The 17,474-nt window shown below is 41.1% G+C and overlaps 1 protein-coding gene across 1 annotated transcript in view; it reads left to right on the top strand.

Moving 5' to 3' along the window:
- Positions 1-7,607: 7,607 nt before the first annotated feature.
- The window catches only part of SLCO4C1 (solute carrier organic anion transporter family member 4C1), a 36,649-nt gene continuing 26,782 nt past the window's right edge, over positions 7,608-17,474 (top strand). The window contains exons 1-2 of the mRNA XM_020794419.3: positions 7,608-8,000; positions 13,319-13,582. Of these exons, the coding sequence (XP_020650078.1) occupies positions 7,742-8,000; positions 13,319-13,582 (523 nt within the window). The 5' untranslated portion in view covers positions 7,608-7,741. The remainder of the gene's footprint in view (positions 8,001-13,318; positions 13,583-17,474) is intronic.

Consider the following 17,474-nt stretch of genomic DNA (forward strand, 5'->3'; position numbering starts at 1 on the left):
CCTCCGCCTGTCTCTGTCTAATCCTGCAGTTCTCCCCTCCACCCTCCCAATGAAATAGTTGAATATAATTATCTAAAATGCCTTATCCTGGTCCCCCGTGACACTTGGTTCTATGCTTGGGGTAAAGATATGTGGCCACTGTCACTCTTTCCAGTCACACTCATCCATCAATTATTCCTCTCACTCAATTAATGGGGAGTTTGGCCCTAGCACTATTCAGGTTTTAAAAGGTTAAGGAAGGAAGGAAGGAAGGAAGGAAGGAAGGAAGGAAGGAAGGAAGGAAGGAGTATTTTCTAGGATGCCGAATGCATCATGTGAGTGGATGCGCTGGTTGGCTCCTTCAGTTCTTGCACTCTTAACTGGCCACTTCAGTTCTGGCATTCAAAAGAGCCTTAAAAACTTAACTTTTAATTATTGCATTTTGTTAAGTGACCTATGTAGTCTCAAGCAGTTTTTCTCACATGCTTATGTAGCTTTAGTTTCTGTTTATATGCTACACTTAAGATTCTTTTGTGCTTATAATTTTGATGCACCATTTTGTGCAGGGATGGCCTTGAAATGTGGCATAAATACCTGAAATAATTAAATAACTAAAAATCTGTTTACCTACAATTATTTTATTTTATTTTATTCATGGAGAGATGTTTTACTCCACTCTTCAACCATGAATTTTCCAAGTGTGGTTTTGTTTCAGATCTCTCTCTCTCTCTCTCTCTCTCTCTCTCTCTCTGTGTGTGTGTGTGTGTGTGTAGAGATAAGTAGATATATAAAAATAGAAAATAAAATAAAATAAAATGATAGGACATTTTGGAAATCGGTAACTCATATAGGAACATAACATCTTTGGAATATTTTGCTTAATTACCAAATAATTGTATAGTAACAACATGGGTGGAATAGATACTGAGTGACAACAAGGGTGGAATAGACACTAACATTGAGTTAAATCATCCCCAGCCACAAAGCAAAAAACAGCAGTTTCACAGTTTAAATGATTGAGCTTCTGAGTATTTATTCTCTATTCTTTTTAAAATATGTTTTAAAATATTTTTTTCACCAAAACAGGAACCCTTTTTAAAATGTCTCTTTGGTTAGGAAGGTGTTAAAAAGTTCTCCTGAGAATCATTTAATTTGATCCTGGCTGACAGGGTCAACAGTTCAGATCTTTCTTCCCAGCCTCAAACTTGGAACAATGTTTCTAATGTCATTTGGAATGTTTCATATTAGTAAGCAATTTATAAGAAAGTCACATTTTCTCCCCTTTGAGAGAGATTTTTAGTCAGTTTTTTAGCCCCTGCAGCCTGGATTCCTTGCAAACTTTTTTTTTAAAAAAGCAACTGGGACTAAACATTCCCTTTTAAGATAAACTAAATGGGTCTTTTCAATTTATTTAATCTCTTTAAATTCTTCATACAAAAAAGGCCACCAATATCTGTAGGATAGAGCAGTTTTACTTTTTAAAAATCATAGCTTGAAAACCCTTTGCCCAAACATCCCAAATTTGGCACAGCACAAGAGCAGACCTTGTGCTACATCTGTGACAAACTTGGTGTTGATCTGAACACCAGTTTCAAAGTTAATTATTATTTTTTGTTTGTTTGTTTCAGGTGCCCACAGTCTTAGAATTGACTTGGGGAATGTTGATTTGCTTTGCTCAGCAATATCTGTTGCTGCACTCTCATGCAACAATGATTTAGCTAAGGACAGTTCAATGTGGGCTGGGCAGCAATTCTAGTTTCTGAAATTCCTGTTTCTATTTTCCGAACAGGAATATCAGGAAGATATATTTTATTCAACTCCCAGAGATGACGCTTTTCAGCGGTAGCAAGCAGTAGGCAAATCAGAAGGAATCTGGCATCAACACCACCACATTCTGATTCCAAGATTCTGTCAGGCAGGATTCCCTGGAGTTGAGCCACACTCAGGGTGTTTCCAGAGCAGAACACAAACCACATAAATTGTGTTTGCCTTGTTGCGTTTGCTGAAGCTATACAAGCTGTAACCTGATTCAATTATTATTGCATAATGCATAGCAATTGCTGTCTTCTTCAAAAGCTATTGTTGCTGCATTGTGGAAATACCACCCAGGTAAAACATCTGCTGTTTCCAGATAGAACTCTAATTTCTACCCAGAAAGGTTCTAAATGTGTGCGTGTATGTGTGTTGACAGCAATTTGCCAACACAGTTTTTGATGCTTTATGTAGGGAAAAATTCATCTCGGTCTGTGTGTGTTTCTACCACTTACATCCAAGACTCAAAACACCAGCTGTAGTTGTTCGGTTCTGTACTGCTAGTGTAAGAAAAGGACAGGTAGCAATCCTACATTTTCAACCTCACCAAAAGCAATTTTCACATACAGTATTGTGGAACCTTGATGATCCAATGAAGTGGTGTTCAGATCAACAAGAGCTAATGCAATTAAAATGTGTTAGTCTTTAAGGTGGCACAAGACTCTTTGTGTTATTTTGGTGGCAACAGATTAACAAGTCTTGTGGCAGCTTGAAGACTAGTTTGTTTCCATTTGAGTTTTGTTGATTATAATCCAATTCCTCAGACATTCTCTATTCTCATTCCTTTTCTATGGTATCAGGAAAAAACCAAGAAGAAAGTCTTTACTAATGCCAGTTATGGAGGGGAGGAGGCTTAAAAGCATGATGAAATTTGGTACAGTTTCAGGCCGGTGAACTCTACAGCATAAAGAATGCATTTTAGAACAGAGTAGTTGAAATCTAGTAACACACTGGTTCTTAACCTTGGGTTACTCAGGAGTTTTGGACTGCAACTCCCAGAAGCCTTCACCACCAGCTGTCCTGACTGGGGTTTCTGGGAGTTGCAGTTCAAAAGCATCTGAGTAACAAAGGTTAAGAACCACTGTAGTAACATAACCTATGCTGCATAAGGCTGATGATGTCATCAACTGCAGTTTCTCAGAAAAAAAATATATTTTATTCTCCCCTGAAAGTTCCAAGGCTCCTTTGGGATCCCTTATGTCAAGAGGAAGCCATTGGTACTTTGAAGGAAATCTTCAGTTTCTGGAAAAAAACAGAAGAACAAAAACAGCCACCTGTAAAATAATCTTGGTATTAGTACTGAAACTGGCTAGATAGCTCAGTGCTGTAGGTATCTGACTGTCAGAGTTTGATTCCCTACTGTGGCTCTTGCAAGCAGAACCAGCCTGTGTGGCCTCTGGTAAGCTGCATAGTCCCAAGGTGTCCCCAGAAGATGGGAATGGTATTGAGTGTCTGAGTATTCTTTACTTGAAAAACTCTGAAAAGGGTTTCCACAAGTTAGAACTGACTTGATCAATAGTACTGAAGTTCCAAAACAGTTTTAACTCTTCTGTTGTTAGTACAGAGAACCACTAGGTGGTGAAATACTATGTACAGCCAAACAAGCATCATCTCATCTCATCTAAGCCTTCTCAGCTTTTAAGATCTTCTGGCGAGGCTCTTAAATAGGTTCCACCTCCTTCCCAATCTTGTTTGGCAAAGGCATGAGAGAGGACCTTGTCAGTGTTTGCTCCATGGCCTTGGAATGCACTACCCCAGAAATCAGGTTATCCTCCTGTTGTCAAGCAAGGACCTTCCTCTTCAGATAGGCTTTTAAGCAGTAAGTGTCTCAGGAAAGCCTGTTTATTAACTTATAGATTTTTAAATGTTTTAAATTTGTTTTTAATCTCGATTTTAAATGTTAATATATGTTTAATTGTTTTTAATATGATATTTGTGGTGGGTTTTTTTTAGAACTGTTGTTTGTTTTAAAGTTTTAGCTGTTGCTAGGTAACCTGGGTCCTCTATGGGGAGAAAGGTGGCAAATAAAATAAAATAAAATAAAATAAAATAAAATAAAATAAAATAAAATAAGTAAGCATAAAGGGATGTATTCTGTATGTTTGTATAGAATATGTGGTGACCACCAAACTGACTGCAAGTTCCAGAAACTGGTTCAAGAGGGCCTTCTAATATTAAGTGGTTTTCAGAATACACTTCTATTATAAAAGCAGCTGCTGGAAGAATTCTGCTTTTGATTTTTGGTACTGCATGTTGGAGGAATAAGATGTGACCTTTGAAAGAACAGAAGGGACAGCAGCTCACAAGATACCTTACTAGACATTCTTCAAAGGAAAAGAGTCTTGGAGGTGGTATAATTATTGCTTTTTTTCAGAGACAGCTACATACCCACAGAATTCACTCACAAAGCTGTTTCACTTCTATAGTGACGCAAGGATATTGTATCCTAAGTACAAATACCAATTTTCCAACCGCAAAAGAATTAAAACAAATCTGAAAGATTACATAAACACACTTTAAGATCCAGGCTTTGCCAACATTTTAGAGTGAATGAGATCTTAACAGGAGGAGTAAAGAAACAAAACTCACAACTATAATTCTTCAGTGTTGAGCAATCATTTATTCTGCCAGTAATTCCACTGACTTTGATTTAGTAGAAATCTGTGTAGGTATCTAGTGCTCACTTTGGGACAGAAGAAGCTCAGTGGCAGGCTAGGGTGCTGTGCTGAGGCACCAAGCTGAACTGTTGGGGGGGGGGGAAGGAGGCACCAAGCTGAGCTGAGGGGGAAACTAAGCCAAGCTCAGTGGCTGGGTTTTTTTAACCATATGGTTGGTGGTGAGCTATCAAAAGATACCAACAGCTACAAAACAAAAGATACTGAAGGGAACTTTTGTGATCATTCTGCGGTATCACATAATGCCCTGCCATTAAGCAAAATGTGGCTTTCTGAGCTCTGTCCTTGTGCAAATTGTAGCAAGAGGCTAAGGAAACAATATTTGAACATTTTCATTTTTGACAATAATCCTTTGAAAAAACACCCACATGACATGACAGAGATTTCACTGGGACTCCAGAATCAGTACAGGGGAGCAACATATAAATAGTAGCTCTCACTGAAGCCTTTGCACAGTAGTTGTTAGGGAAAAGTCTGGCATAGCAGAACCTGATATACTGTTATGTTTTTCAGTCCTGAAAAAGCAATATAGTTTATTTATTTATTTATCAAAAGCAAAAAGCAAAGCATGCTGCTTATATACCGCCCCATAGTGCTTCAAGCACTCTCTGGGCGGTTTGCAAGTTAATTCTGCAGGCTACACATTGCCCCCCCACCCCAGCAAGCTGGGTACTCATTTCACCGACCTCGGAAGGATAGAAGGCTGAGTCAACCTTGAGCCGGCTACCTGGGATTGAACCCCAGGTCGTGGGCACAGTTTTGGCTGCAGTACAGCGGTTTAACCACTGTGCCACGAGGCTCTGTCAGATTTATACCCCACCCATCTATACCAATGGTCTACTCTGGGTGGCATTACAAAATTTAAAAATATTTAAAAAGCAATAGTTTAATAACACGCAAAGCTGCAGGGCTACCTGGGAAGAAGCTGGGAAAATTTGAACCATGAATCCACAAAGCAAGGACCTTGGTCCTCAATTTCTGCACATACCATTAGCCCCTGCCCTGATCCTGCCACATTGCTCACCAGAATTATTGGTATTTCATTCAAAGGTTTCATTTTTTAAAAAAGAGGCATGTTATCTTAGAGCAGAAGATGGAACTGAATCTTAGCAGGTAGTTGTGACATAGTGGGCCCTGTGCACAGCGATGGTGAAGTAAATACAGTACGTCACATTGTTGCATGTGAAACAGAATAAATGCTAATTTGAGGGTTATGTGAGTCTTTAAAGCATCACTGTGCATTCCGTCTAGTAGAGAACAGGCTAAATGGGTTATTTCTGCTTCTTTAGTCAATGGTTAGCTGGCTCTGAAACATATCCTTGTGGGGTTAGAAAGGAAAGAAGATGGTGCTTATTAACTAGGCCTTGCAGCTAAGCCATAAGGAAAACTAAACCTATTGCAATCAGGGAAAATCTTTCTTTATGCTTGGATATAGATAAGGTTAGCCAGACAGGCTTAGAGAAGAAGAGGGAACAGGGATGTCTTTAAGGCAAGATTATGTGGCAGATGAAAGCCATTCTTGTCACAGGAAGAACTCCAGATGTGCTAGGAAACATGCAAGGTGACACTGGAGAGCAAATTGTGTGGCAGTTACCAAAGGGAAAGACATAGAAGTGGTGTGTGAGGCCAACCCTGAAGGAAGTAATGGTTCCTGGATGGACAGTAGAGGAGGCCAACAGCAGGCCCCAACCAAAGAACAGGGAGACTGAGCCTCAGGAAGGGAAAAGAAACCCTATCAGAAGGACAGTCTGCAGGAGGAGAAGCTTAGTCTGATTCCAGATCCCTCAGTCCCATGTGAAGGGCAGGACATCTGTCATTCTACTAAATCTTAGGGCAAGGAGGAGTTGCAGGTGAAAATTCTCCCATGTAGTCAGTGGATGCACTGATTCTTGTATGTGGCTCCCAGATCTGAAAATACACCCAACATAGGTCCTCATAAGGGTCAGCAGCAGGCCTCCCAACATCATATGTTGCTCACCCCTTGGAAACTATTTAAAGGACCTGGCAAAACTGCTTGGAGGGAGGAGGTGCTTAAAGTAGTCTTTATCTTTGGTTTATCTATGGCATGAGACAAGTCTGGGAAGTCTGTGGTCCTCCAGGTGACATTGGACTGCAGTACCACTCACCCTGAACTCACCATAGCCAATGGTGATAGATGATGGGAGTTGAGGCAACAACATCTGGAGGGTCGCATTCCTGGTGTAAGACCCTTACTCTAACCAACAATCTCAGCATTAATGATTCAAGGTCAGATGTAAGAGAAAGACAACTTTACACAGTGATGTTATCCCTTCCTTTGGGTTCAAACCAACCCAGTTGCCATGGCGCTAGTGACCGACATTCTCATCTGTCACAAACCAGTTTGTCCTTAATGTTCCGCATGATTCTGAAAGGGCTCCATGTCCTGCTGTAATAATTGTTAACATATTTTACTGGTTTCATTCGCCAGAAAAAAAAAGTTTGGTTACAGTTCTGTGGAGTCACTGGGTTTACAAATATATTTCTATCTTTACTTATCCCTATATATTTATGGGTATATATGGGCACACTTCTCCCAAGATTAGGTTCTACAGTCCTTAAATGTTTGAGGAGTGGGTCAGGAACCCCAAAACGTTGAAACTCTAAATTGAGGAGTGTATCCATGGCATGAGACAAGGCTGGGTTCTCTCTCTCTCTCTCTCTGGGAAGCAGCGATCCGGCTCCTCGCTCACTATCCATCTTGGCGCGGGCGTTGGTGACACCTGCTGGATCTCCTTTCGCTTTCTCTTTGCTCCGATTTCTTTGAGGGGAAGAGGCGTCCGGAATGGGATCCTGAGGTGGGAAAAAAAAAAGCCAGCCCTTTTCGCTCTTCTTGTCCCAGCAGCTGATCCCTGCCTCCAACAGGGCTTATAAGCAGAACAATAACCGTCTTCTTTCCCCATGTGAGCAAAACTGGTCCTTCCAGTAAGGGAGAACTCAGGGACGCTTGACATCTCCTCAGAGCTTCCCGCCTCTTTTTTATCTTGACCGTCTCGCTCCTTCTCCCTCCCTCTCCATTAAACCCTGTTTCTCCCTCCGGGGAGGTCTTGGCAAACCCGGTGTTTCAACCTCTGCCCTTCTCTTTGCGCTCCAGCCTCGCCAGGCGCCTTCGGGAGGCGGCAGGTGTCCGCGGTGCCCACCAGCGGCGGCAGAAGCAGCGGCGGCGGCGGCAGCGGCGAGGCTCCGGTGAAGGCAGCCGATGCTCCGGGCCCGGCGGCGGGATCGGCGGTTGAACCCGACGGAGCCAGGGCCCTGTCATGAAGAAACAGGGCGTGGACAACCTGGCTTTCGAGCCCCCCAGCCCGGATCGGGCCGTGAAGCCCCAGCAAAGCCCGGCGGTGGCGGCCTCCTCCTCGGCCGGCGGCGGCGGCGGCGGCGGCTTCATGACCTCGTCGCCCAGTTTTGACCCAGGCGAGGAACTCTGCGGGTTTGGCGGGTTCGCGCCGCCGGCCCTGCAGATCTGCAACAACGCCAAAGGCTACTTGGTCTTTTACAGCCTCCTTTCCATCTTTCAAGGTGAGCCGGAGAGGAGAAGGGACAGAGAGGGAGAGAGGCCCGCGTGAGAAAGGCGGGCGGGCGGGGGGGGGGGGCCGGCGGCGGCGGAAATCAAGATAACCTGACAGAGCTTCACCCCTCTTTAGCTGGCACTCTTTATGATGCCAATGCAGTTGATCAAATGATGGCACGTGTGTACCCCTGGAGAGGGCAGAGGTAATGAATGGGTCACTGACAGGTTCTGAAAACAGAGGAATTTCCCCCCCCCCTTCCCACTGCGCCCTTCCCATCTCCAATGTTTAGGGACTCCTTAGATGCTGACCTGATCTCTCATGCTTCATATCCCTCTTGTTCCTTCCCTCCAAGGCCCTGGGGCTTTGGGGATCCTGGGCAACGTTGTCTTAGCAACCTAAGGCAACAAGGTGGGATCTGCTCGCATCTGTAGGAATTGTAGATTCTCAAGGCTGGTATGTGTCACTACAGGAACCAGCTGCGCTGATCAGAAGACGCTGGTTGGGCTCTCTTGAAATTTGGGGGTCAGGTGCCCCTACAAGCCTCTATTGACTGTACCCCATCGCCAGTGTCAAAGTTAAGATTATGTTTCCATTCCAGGCAGCTTCTCAAGTTGGCATGTTTGGAGTGAGGAGGTGAGATGAGGCAGCCATTCTCTCCTTTGCCTGAGGCAACAAGATAGCATGGGTCAGCCTTGACAGCATCCCAGGATTTCATACTAAAGAATTTCCCAGCCACACCTGGCAAGACCTGGGATCAAACCTGAGACCTTTTATAGGCCTTATATTCTGCCATTGAATGCAGATCCTGCCACTGAGCTTCATTTGTCTATTCTTGGACCTCTTCCACCTTATTTCCCCCTAGCTCAGCTGACCCAACAATTGTGCCAGGGAGAGAGGGAGAGTGAGCAAATAGCCACTGGTCCTTAAAGCTACTTTCACTAGACCACTTGAGGTAACTATGGCACAAGCAAATTCAAGTGGTGGCTGTAGGATTTGTTTATCCACCAACATGAAGAAGAAGTTGTCAGGTGAATGAAGCAGAGGGCTGTACATTTGAACTGCCACTTGATCACCTGTTTTGAGTGAAAGCTTCCACTGGTAGATGCCACTGGTGCCACAGAAAATCAAACAATGTAGAAGAAGGGGATCACCCATTCAAGCAGTCTGTACTATCCAGAGGGGACTTCTCCAAGCATTGTTGAGAATTGCCTCTCAGTGTTAGTGTCTTCTTGAGGAATTGCAGTCATAGCATCTGCCCAGTGATACCAACCTACACATCACTTTCTATACATCTTGTGTAAATCAGGTTGACTAGGCATAATGAGCCTTACTGAACCCTTCTTAGTAAGGCAGAAGAAAATGGAAGCAAGGAAAATATCCAAGAGATGTTTGCCTCACATTTTCCTAATATCTGTGTTTTGGAGAAACATGTGCGTAGTGGGCACTCTGTGTGTAGACCTTATGCACAATGAGCCTCATCTTGCAATCAATAAACACTCTCACTGTACATGTTACTTTGTTAGATCCTATGGGTACAGACTTCTTTTATGAAAGTAATACTTTTATCTCCTCACTATCAAATCTTAGGGAGCTGAAAAACACATGAAATTGGGATCTAGACTTTCCCATACTTAGAATAGACCCTTGGCCATCCTCTTGCCTCTGTTCCAGGTGTACAACATTCTGTTGTGTGAGGCTTTCCCAGGGCATGTAAAAGGAGATATCTAATGCTTCTATTTGTAAATATGAGTCATGTTGAAAAGAAGGGGGGTGGGACTGCCAGTTTACAAAGCAGCAAGCTGGAGATTGCAGGAGCTCTGTGGGTAGAGCATTATGCTCTGCCCATGGTCAGAAGGCTACTGGCTTTTAAAATCAATGGAACACCTCTGAATTGCAGTGAGTCAATTCTGGGCATTTCTAAGAGTGCAGCTATAATTATCCAGGATGGCAGAGAGCTACCTGAGACTGTGCTGAATCCAACTCCCTCCCAGCCTAAGGATCTTGGCAATTACTCAGAATTACTTTGATCTTGTCCTAACCTTGTTCTGGCCTAAGGACTGTGAGTTTGGGCTGCAAGTAGTTTGGATCTGAAACAAATCTACTTCTCTTTTCTCTCTCTCTCTTTCTGCTGGCTAATTTTTGCCAGCATAGCAACTGTGCCAAAAGATCTAGTTGTTCTGCAGGTTTGAGATCAGCCAGCATAAGAGAATTGTGCCTGCAGAAGAAGTTTTGCTTCTACTGAGTCGCTTACAGTGTCTTTGAATTTGGTTTGCACTGCCTGCCTGGATCCAAACCATGATCAGGTTTTGTCTGCATGGGAATAATGTACAACAGATTTACATACAGCACATGAGAGATCAGTGGGAAAAAGGCTTGAAAAACAAGTTCTATCTATTAGCCTTTAAAGCAATCACAATTCTAATCTATCTACATTTGCAAAACTTGTAATTTAGAATTGGGCAACTATGTAGTGGATTGACTATTACAACTGTGAACACCTACTACAGTATTTTACGTGAAATCAGTTCAGTATTGTCAACTCTGAGTGGCAGCAGCTCACCAAGGTTTCAGAGAAGATTCTTTCCTAGTCCTTCCTGGACTTCCATTCAACTACAAAAGTTCTTAGTTTCTGAAATCAGTTGTGTTCATGGTGGTGTTACAGGTCAAAACCTGAGCATATCCTGGTATTAGTGGTATGATAGTAGAGAGAGAGTTCTGCTACCATGGATGTGAACTTGCAGGCAAAAAATGACCTCACAAACTTAGCTTTCTTGATTTCCTATAGCAGCTATTGCTTGGCCTATAAAAGGGAGTAATCCAGTTCTAATCCCCAATGGACCAAAGCTAGCTAAAAACAAATTGATGTTTTCAGCAATTAACATATTATAGTAATAATGGTTCAGGACTTCAATATTTGGCAGAACGCTGACTTCCAACTGGGTCTGCCTCTCCTAGCCGTACATCCCAGGCAGGACAACTGATGATGCTGACCCCGAGAGAGACCCAGCAAGAGAAAACAAGGAACCATGCCTTCTTGGTGGTTGCTCCATGGCTGCGGAATGAACTACCTCCCAATATTTGCCTGGCCCTTACGCCGGCAATTTTTAAGAAGACAAAGACAATGTGGTTGTTTTGGCAGGTCTTCCAACATATTCCGTCACTGAAGACTGCTGAAACATTGTAGCCTTGGATGAGATCTGCTTCCACCATTTTACATGTTTATATATTTTTATAACGTATTTTACATTGTTTCATCTGCTTTATTTTTATTTTTTGAATTTTTGTTATGTTTTATGTTGTTATGATTATTGTTTTATTCATGTCTTGTAAACTGCCCAGAGTGGCCTTCAGCTAGACAGGTGGGGAAATAAATAAATAAATCCTGTACAAAAAGGGAAGTTAACTGAATCCCCACAATAAGTTAGTTTGTATAGCACTGAGTGAATACTGTCATGCGGCAGTCCAAAGCCTAAGAGGTACAAGGAACTGGGTAAGAAAAGTCCATCTGTTTATTAGCTGAAGTGAAAATAGTTGCTGAAAACAGAGAAAGTGGAAAGGGAGTGGACCCTGCTAAAAATAGTTGTTTTCCCTTCCTCTGGCCACTAGGAAAAGGAATGTGTTGCCTTTCTTGGACATGGTGGAATTAGAAATGGGAGTATTCGTCTCCCCATGCAGCTGGACCTAATGAGGGTCTGGCCTCCAGAACCGGACCATCCACTCACATGTCCTGCTGCAGCGCTGGTCCCACTGATCCTTCCAGCGGTGCCTGGAGCTCCGCTCTCTTCCCGCTCGACTGGTCACTCAGCAGCCATGCAGGGAGACTCATCCTCCTGTTCCCTGCTTGGAGTGGCCAGCCAAGTGGGAAGAGATTGGACCTCCAGGTACCATTGGAAGGAGTGGTGCCTCAGCAGGATGCATGAGTTGATGGTCCAATCCTGGAGGCCGGACCCTCATTAGGTCCAGCTGTGTGGGGATATGTGTATTCGTATACATATACGAATATCCCCACTCTAGTTGGAATTCGTGCTTTCACTTGCTAAGAGGACAATGGAGTGTGTAACATCAATTCTAGCCAGGCTGGAATTGCAGTCCAAAATAAATAACTTTTTCAGGCTTTGGTTTTAAGTAGATCTTTAAAATATTGTATATTAAGAAAGTAAGTTTATTATTTTGATAATGGTTTAATATTATTTTTAATATGTAACTAGAAAAAAGCAAGCCATAAAATCTGCGAAGGATTCACTAGTGGAATGAGCTAAAAATATTACTGTGTTTCCCTGAAAATAAGACAGGATCTTATATTAATTTTAGCTCCAAAAATGCATTAGGGCTTATTTTCAGGGAATGTTTTATTTTTTTCATGTACAGTGGTGCCTCGCTTAGCGATTGCCTCATTTAACGATGTATTTGCTTAGCGATGAGGTTTTTGGAGTGATCTTGCGCTCCGTTTAGCGATGTTTCCAATGGGGGAATTTTGCATAGCGATGTTCGGGACCTTGCTTTGCTTGCCGATGACAGTTTAGGTCCCTTGTTTCGCTTAGCAATGTTTTTGACAGCTCCGTTTTCGCTATTTTTAAAAGGTGTTAAATTGTTTAAAAAGGGTTTAGAGTGCTTGAAATCGTTAGTGCACTTAATAAACCCTTTGTTAACCAAATATGGCTTCGTTCTGACTCTTTTAGAATTTTTGGTGATTTTTTTTCCTTCCCCATTGAAATGCATTGAAAAGGTTTCAATGCATTCCAATGGGGGAACCGCGTTTCGCTTAGCGATGTTTCCTATGGTGTTTTTCGCTTAAGGACGGCAATCCGTTCCCATTGGAACGGATTACCCGGTTTTCAATACATCTCTATGGGAAAACGCATTTCGCTTAGCAATGTTTTCCCATAGCGATAAATTTTTTGGAATCAATTAAAATTGTTAAGTGAGGCACCATTGTGCAACAGTTTACATTTATTCAAATACAGTTGTGTCATCTAGTTGCTGCACAACGGTGGAGGTTGGGGTTTCACTTAACTAGGGCTTATTTTGGGGGTAGGGTTTATATTACAAGCATCCTGAAAAATCATACTAGGGATTATTTTCAGGTTAGGTCTTATTTTCGGGGAAACAGCGTATTTGTATATTCATATGTAAAACTATTTTAGTATACATATTTTGCTTCGCCACTTGTGCACCATTTCACAATAAATAAGGACTCTGGCAAATATTGGAACTACATTTAAAATTAGATGTACTTTGGAGAAGTTTTTTTTAACTTTTAAAAAATAAAAGACCAGGAAGACCTATATATTTAACTGTCTAATTTTTATATCTCTTTTCTTCTAGGCATTGTGGTAAATGGATTGATCAATGTCAGCATTTCTTCTATTGAGAAGCGTTATGATTTGAACAGTTCCCTCACTGGTGTAATTTCTGCTGGCTATGACATTTCATTTTGTCTGTTATGCCTTTTTATATCATTCTATGGTGAAAGAGGTCACAAACCAAGATGGCTTGCATTTGCATCTTTCCTGATAGCAGCAGGATCACTTGTATTTTCCCTGCCACATTTTACAAGTGGAATGTACACATATGGAGAAAAATTGGATGGTAAGTTCCCCATAAGATATTAAGACTGTTCATAGCATTTCTTTTATTGATACTTGCAATAGTTACCCTGTCAAGACTCCCTCTCTTTAGCCACTCAGCCACACTATGCTGCTAATCCTGGGATGAGTAAACCCAGGGAGAGTCAGTTGTGGTGAAGGTTATGGAACCTGATTGGAACTGGATCACTCCCAAAAAGTGTCCACTCACCTCTGACAGTGTGTCCAGGGAGTCCAAAGAAACCCACAAAACTAGGCACTTAGAAACAATGTGCTTACTTTGCAAGGTAGGCTGCCACCCCCCCCCACACACACAAGCACAAAAACTTTCCAGTAGCTGGCCAAGGCAAACCATGGTTTTAATCCCACAAATTCTCTAAGCCATAGTCCCCAAACTTAGGTCCTCAGAGGTTTTTGGACTGAAACTCCCAGAAGCTTTTTCCACTAGCTATGCGGGCCAGAATTTCTGGGAGTTGCAGACTAAGAACATCTGGGGATCCAGGGGTGGGATTTACTGCTCTAAGCCAAAAATCCAGACAGTTGCTTGAAGAGATTTTTATGCTTTATTAAAAGAAGCAAAAGAAGAAGAAGGGCTAAAAAGATAAAAAGTTCCACAAAGTTACAAGAAGGTTTCAAAATTACATAGAGCAAAATACAAAGGTAGTCTAAGGCAGTTCCAAAGTTCACATAAGAAAGTAACAACTGCTAAACTTATCTACCTGATATTCACACCTTGCTGTAGGTCAATGTAGTCCTTATGCATGCACAGAATGTATTTTTCCTGGTGTTGTGACAGTCCAGCAGTTGGGCTGAGCTGTGAGCATACCCCTTTCCCTTAGAGGCCAGGCTAAGCAGACTAGCGAGTTTTCCAAATTCCTTTTATGCATTAAATGATCTATCCCAGACCTGTCAAAGTCAATATTTTAATCCCCTTTCATGTTTACTAAAAACAAAGGCACTTTCTCCCCATCTTCTTTTCCCACAGCTGTAATTTGCAGCACTCCAGGGAAGGAAGAGGACTGGGTTTTGATGCCAAGAGGAGGAGGTGCTAGAAATCAATTGAAGGTGTCAGTTTCCCTTTTGTTCTTTGTGGATGCTAATCTTGGACTTCTCAGCTAGCTTCCCAGGCACTCGATTTCACATTACATATTCCCTAATTTCACAGTTTCTTCATAACACTTTAAAAGGATGGTTGATTATAGGAGGAGATTATCTTATTAGAGAGCAGAATTCTGATAGTGTCTTTGAAAGATATGAACAGTCATGATGATGAAAATGGAGGGAAGTGTGTCAGATCCTGATTGGGACAACCAACTCCTCCAGGAGTCCCACAAAGATTTATAGACCTCCCAGGCAAATAATTTCAGCTGATTTCAGGAATTGTTAATTCTGTATAACTTCCATTTGTTTACACCATTTCTAGGTTTCATGCTTAAAAGTAGCAAAAGTAGCAAAAAATCCAAAAAATTATCAAAGACAGTCTTTAGTTGAGAAGAAAAAAAAACCCATCGTAGGCGCATATGCTTATATCCAAAAGTCATACAGTTATGCAAGGACTGTAGCCTTAAAATACTTTAAAAATCACAACAACTGAACTTACACTTTGAACAAATACTTAAGTCAGAAAATACATCTTAATGACAAGCATGAACTTCAGTCATATTTGAATCGAAAATACAAAAGCATTAAAACACAGGAACTCATAGTCTATAAAGTCAGAGAATACATCTCTACAGCACCAGAGTTCTTAGGAATGAAATTATACAAAGCAAAAGTCTTATAACATTCAGTGAAAGACATTAGAAATTAAAAAACGTAAAAAGCACTTTTCAAATATGTGAAAGGAGGGACAAGATCTGTTCTATATCATCCCTGAGTGCAGGACACGTAACAATAGGCTCAAGTTAAAGGAAGCCAGATTTTGGTTGAAGATCAGGAAAAACTTCCTAACTGTTAGAGCAGTAGGAGAGTGGAACCAATTACCTCGGGAGTTGGTGAGTGCTCCAACACTGGAGGCATTCAAGAAAAACTTGGATAATCACCTGGCAGATATGCTTTGATTGTATTCCTGTGTTGAGCAGGGGATTGGACTTGATGGCCTTGTAGGCCCCTTCCAACTTCACTTTTCTATGATTTCTATGATTACTTAGCTCTAAGCATGTTGTTGACACACAGAAGAAATATTTTCTCACTAAGCCTTTCACCAGTTAATAGTTATGTTGTGTCCATGTTATCTCCTGGCTGCTCTCAGTCAGTCTGTCTGTATCTTCTGTTTGCTTCAGACAGAATGCATCTCCACTTTATATAACTGTGAAAGAGCTCTGTGCTCTTGTGAAATGTCATTCATCAAAAGAAACTTCATCACCATTTAAACTTTTCAACCAATAAGAAGCCTACATGTTTAAGGTCAAGAGATCTCAATTGTCTCTCCTCCCAGTTTCCTGCATCTCAAAAGTTTGGCTTGGCAAGCTTCTGGCCTGACTTGTTCCTTGAGAGCCCAGTGCCTGGCCTTCAAGTTCAGAGTAAAATTATCCCTCCCTTGGCTAGATACACTAAGACACTGACAATACAATAACAATACAATACATTGAGGACAGTGCAATACTGTATAGTTGCATGTATTTTCATCAGTGCAACAGAGTATATATAATTTCATACTCTTTTCAAAACTCAGTTACCATTAATCATGATTAATAGTAATTAACTCAGTTACTAGTAATTAACTCAATTAATAGTAATTAACTCAATTACTATTAATCATGTATAGTCAATATATTATATATAGTCATTATATATAGTCATTTATAGTCAAAATATTATACTTTATTTATAAAGCCTTATAAACCAAATGGCATCTTTGTTTTTCTACTCTATGTGTTTATCATGAAACCAATTGCTTAATATAATATTCATCTTTTTCTCCTTTTACACTAGTTTGCAAACAGTACTATTTTACTACATATTGTTATTCTCATTTGTTTAATACAGGTTTCCACATCTATTTTGTGGTATTTATTTGTTAATTTACATTGTAGGCAAACATAATTCGAACAGCAATTCAAACTGCATTTTCATTTTCTTTTCCCTTTAGTTGTCTCTGTTCACATAATGTAAGCATTTAATTCTTTACTTTTTTCACTGTGAAAACTCACAAAACTGAATGAACTACTTCTGTCATTATCTTATTGGTTCTATTTGTACCAAAACATTTGCTCTGTTTTTGTTTTATAATACAAGCTATCTTCTAATTGTACTTTCACTTTTAATGCACCTCTCTGAGACATCTTTTAAAAGGCATTTTTCATTTTTAGGGCAACAATTCTGCACCTCATAAAATCCATTTTTTGAACTTTAACAAGAGTTGTCTGAAAAAAAAAGCCATCAGTTAGTTGAAAGTGCAAATGTAGGCTAGGCAGGTGCAATCTGAGAGTTATCCAACATGATAGCAAAGGATCTGCCTTACAGGATATATGTTTGCTGGGGACTGACAGCATTCATCTGTGGATTCCTTTTGCAAAACTGCATCTTGTCTAGTTGGGAATAACCTATGTCCATAAATGTGTTACTAATATCAGTACAGCATAGGAAATTCCATCTTGCATTTAGTGTGCTAAGTTTTGGTTTGGTCATTGGGAAACAAACATACGGTTAATTTTGCAAGTCTGATTGCTGATGTATGTAATTCTGAGAAATCCTAGGGCACATGAGCAACCCACAGTGAGATCTTAATTGCACTTAGGTCACATAGAAATTCATATACAAAATTGTTTCTTATTTAGGTTCCGTTGATTTTAGTGGGAACAAAACAGAAACAGCATGTTGTAGAGCTCATTTAAAGTCTTTTTGAGATAAGTAGTTGCAGCTTCCTATTCTTCTATTATACTAATAATTGAGTG

Source organism: Pogona vitticeps, chromosome 2, assembly GCF_051106095.1.
Source record: "Pogona vitticeps strain Pit_001003342236 chromosome 2, PviZW2.1, whole genome shotgun sequence".
Classification (NCBI taxonomy): Eukaryota; Metazoa; Chordata; class Lepidosauria; order Squamata; family Agamidae; genus Pogona; species Pogona vitticeps.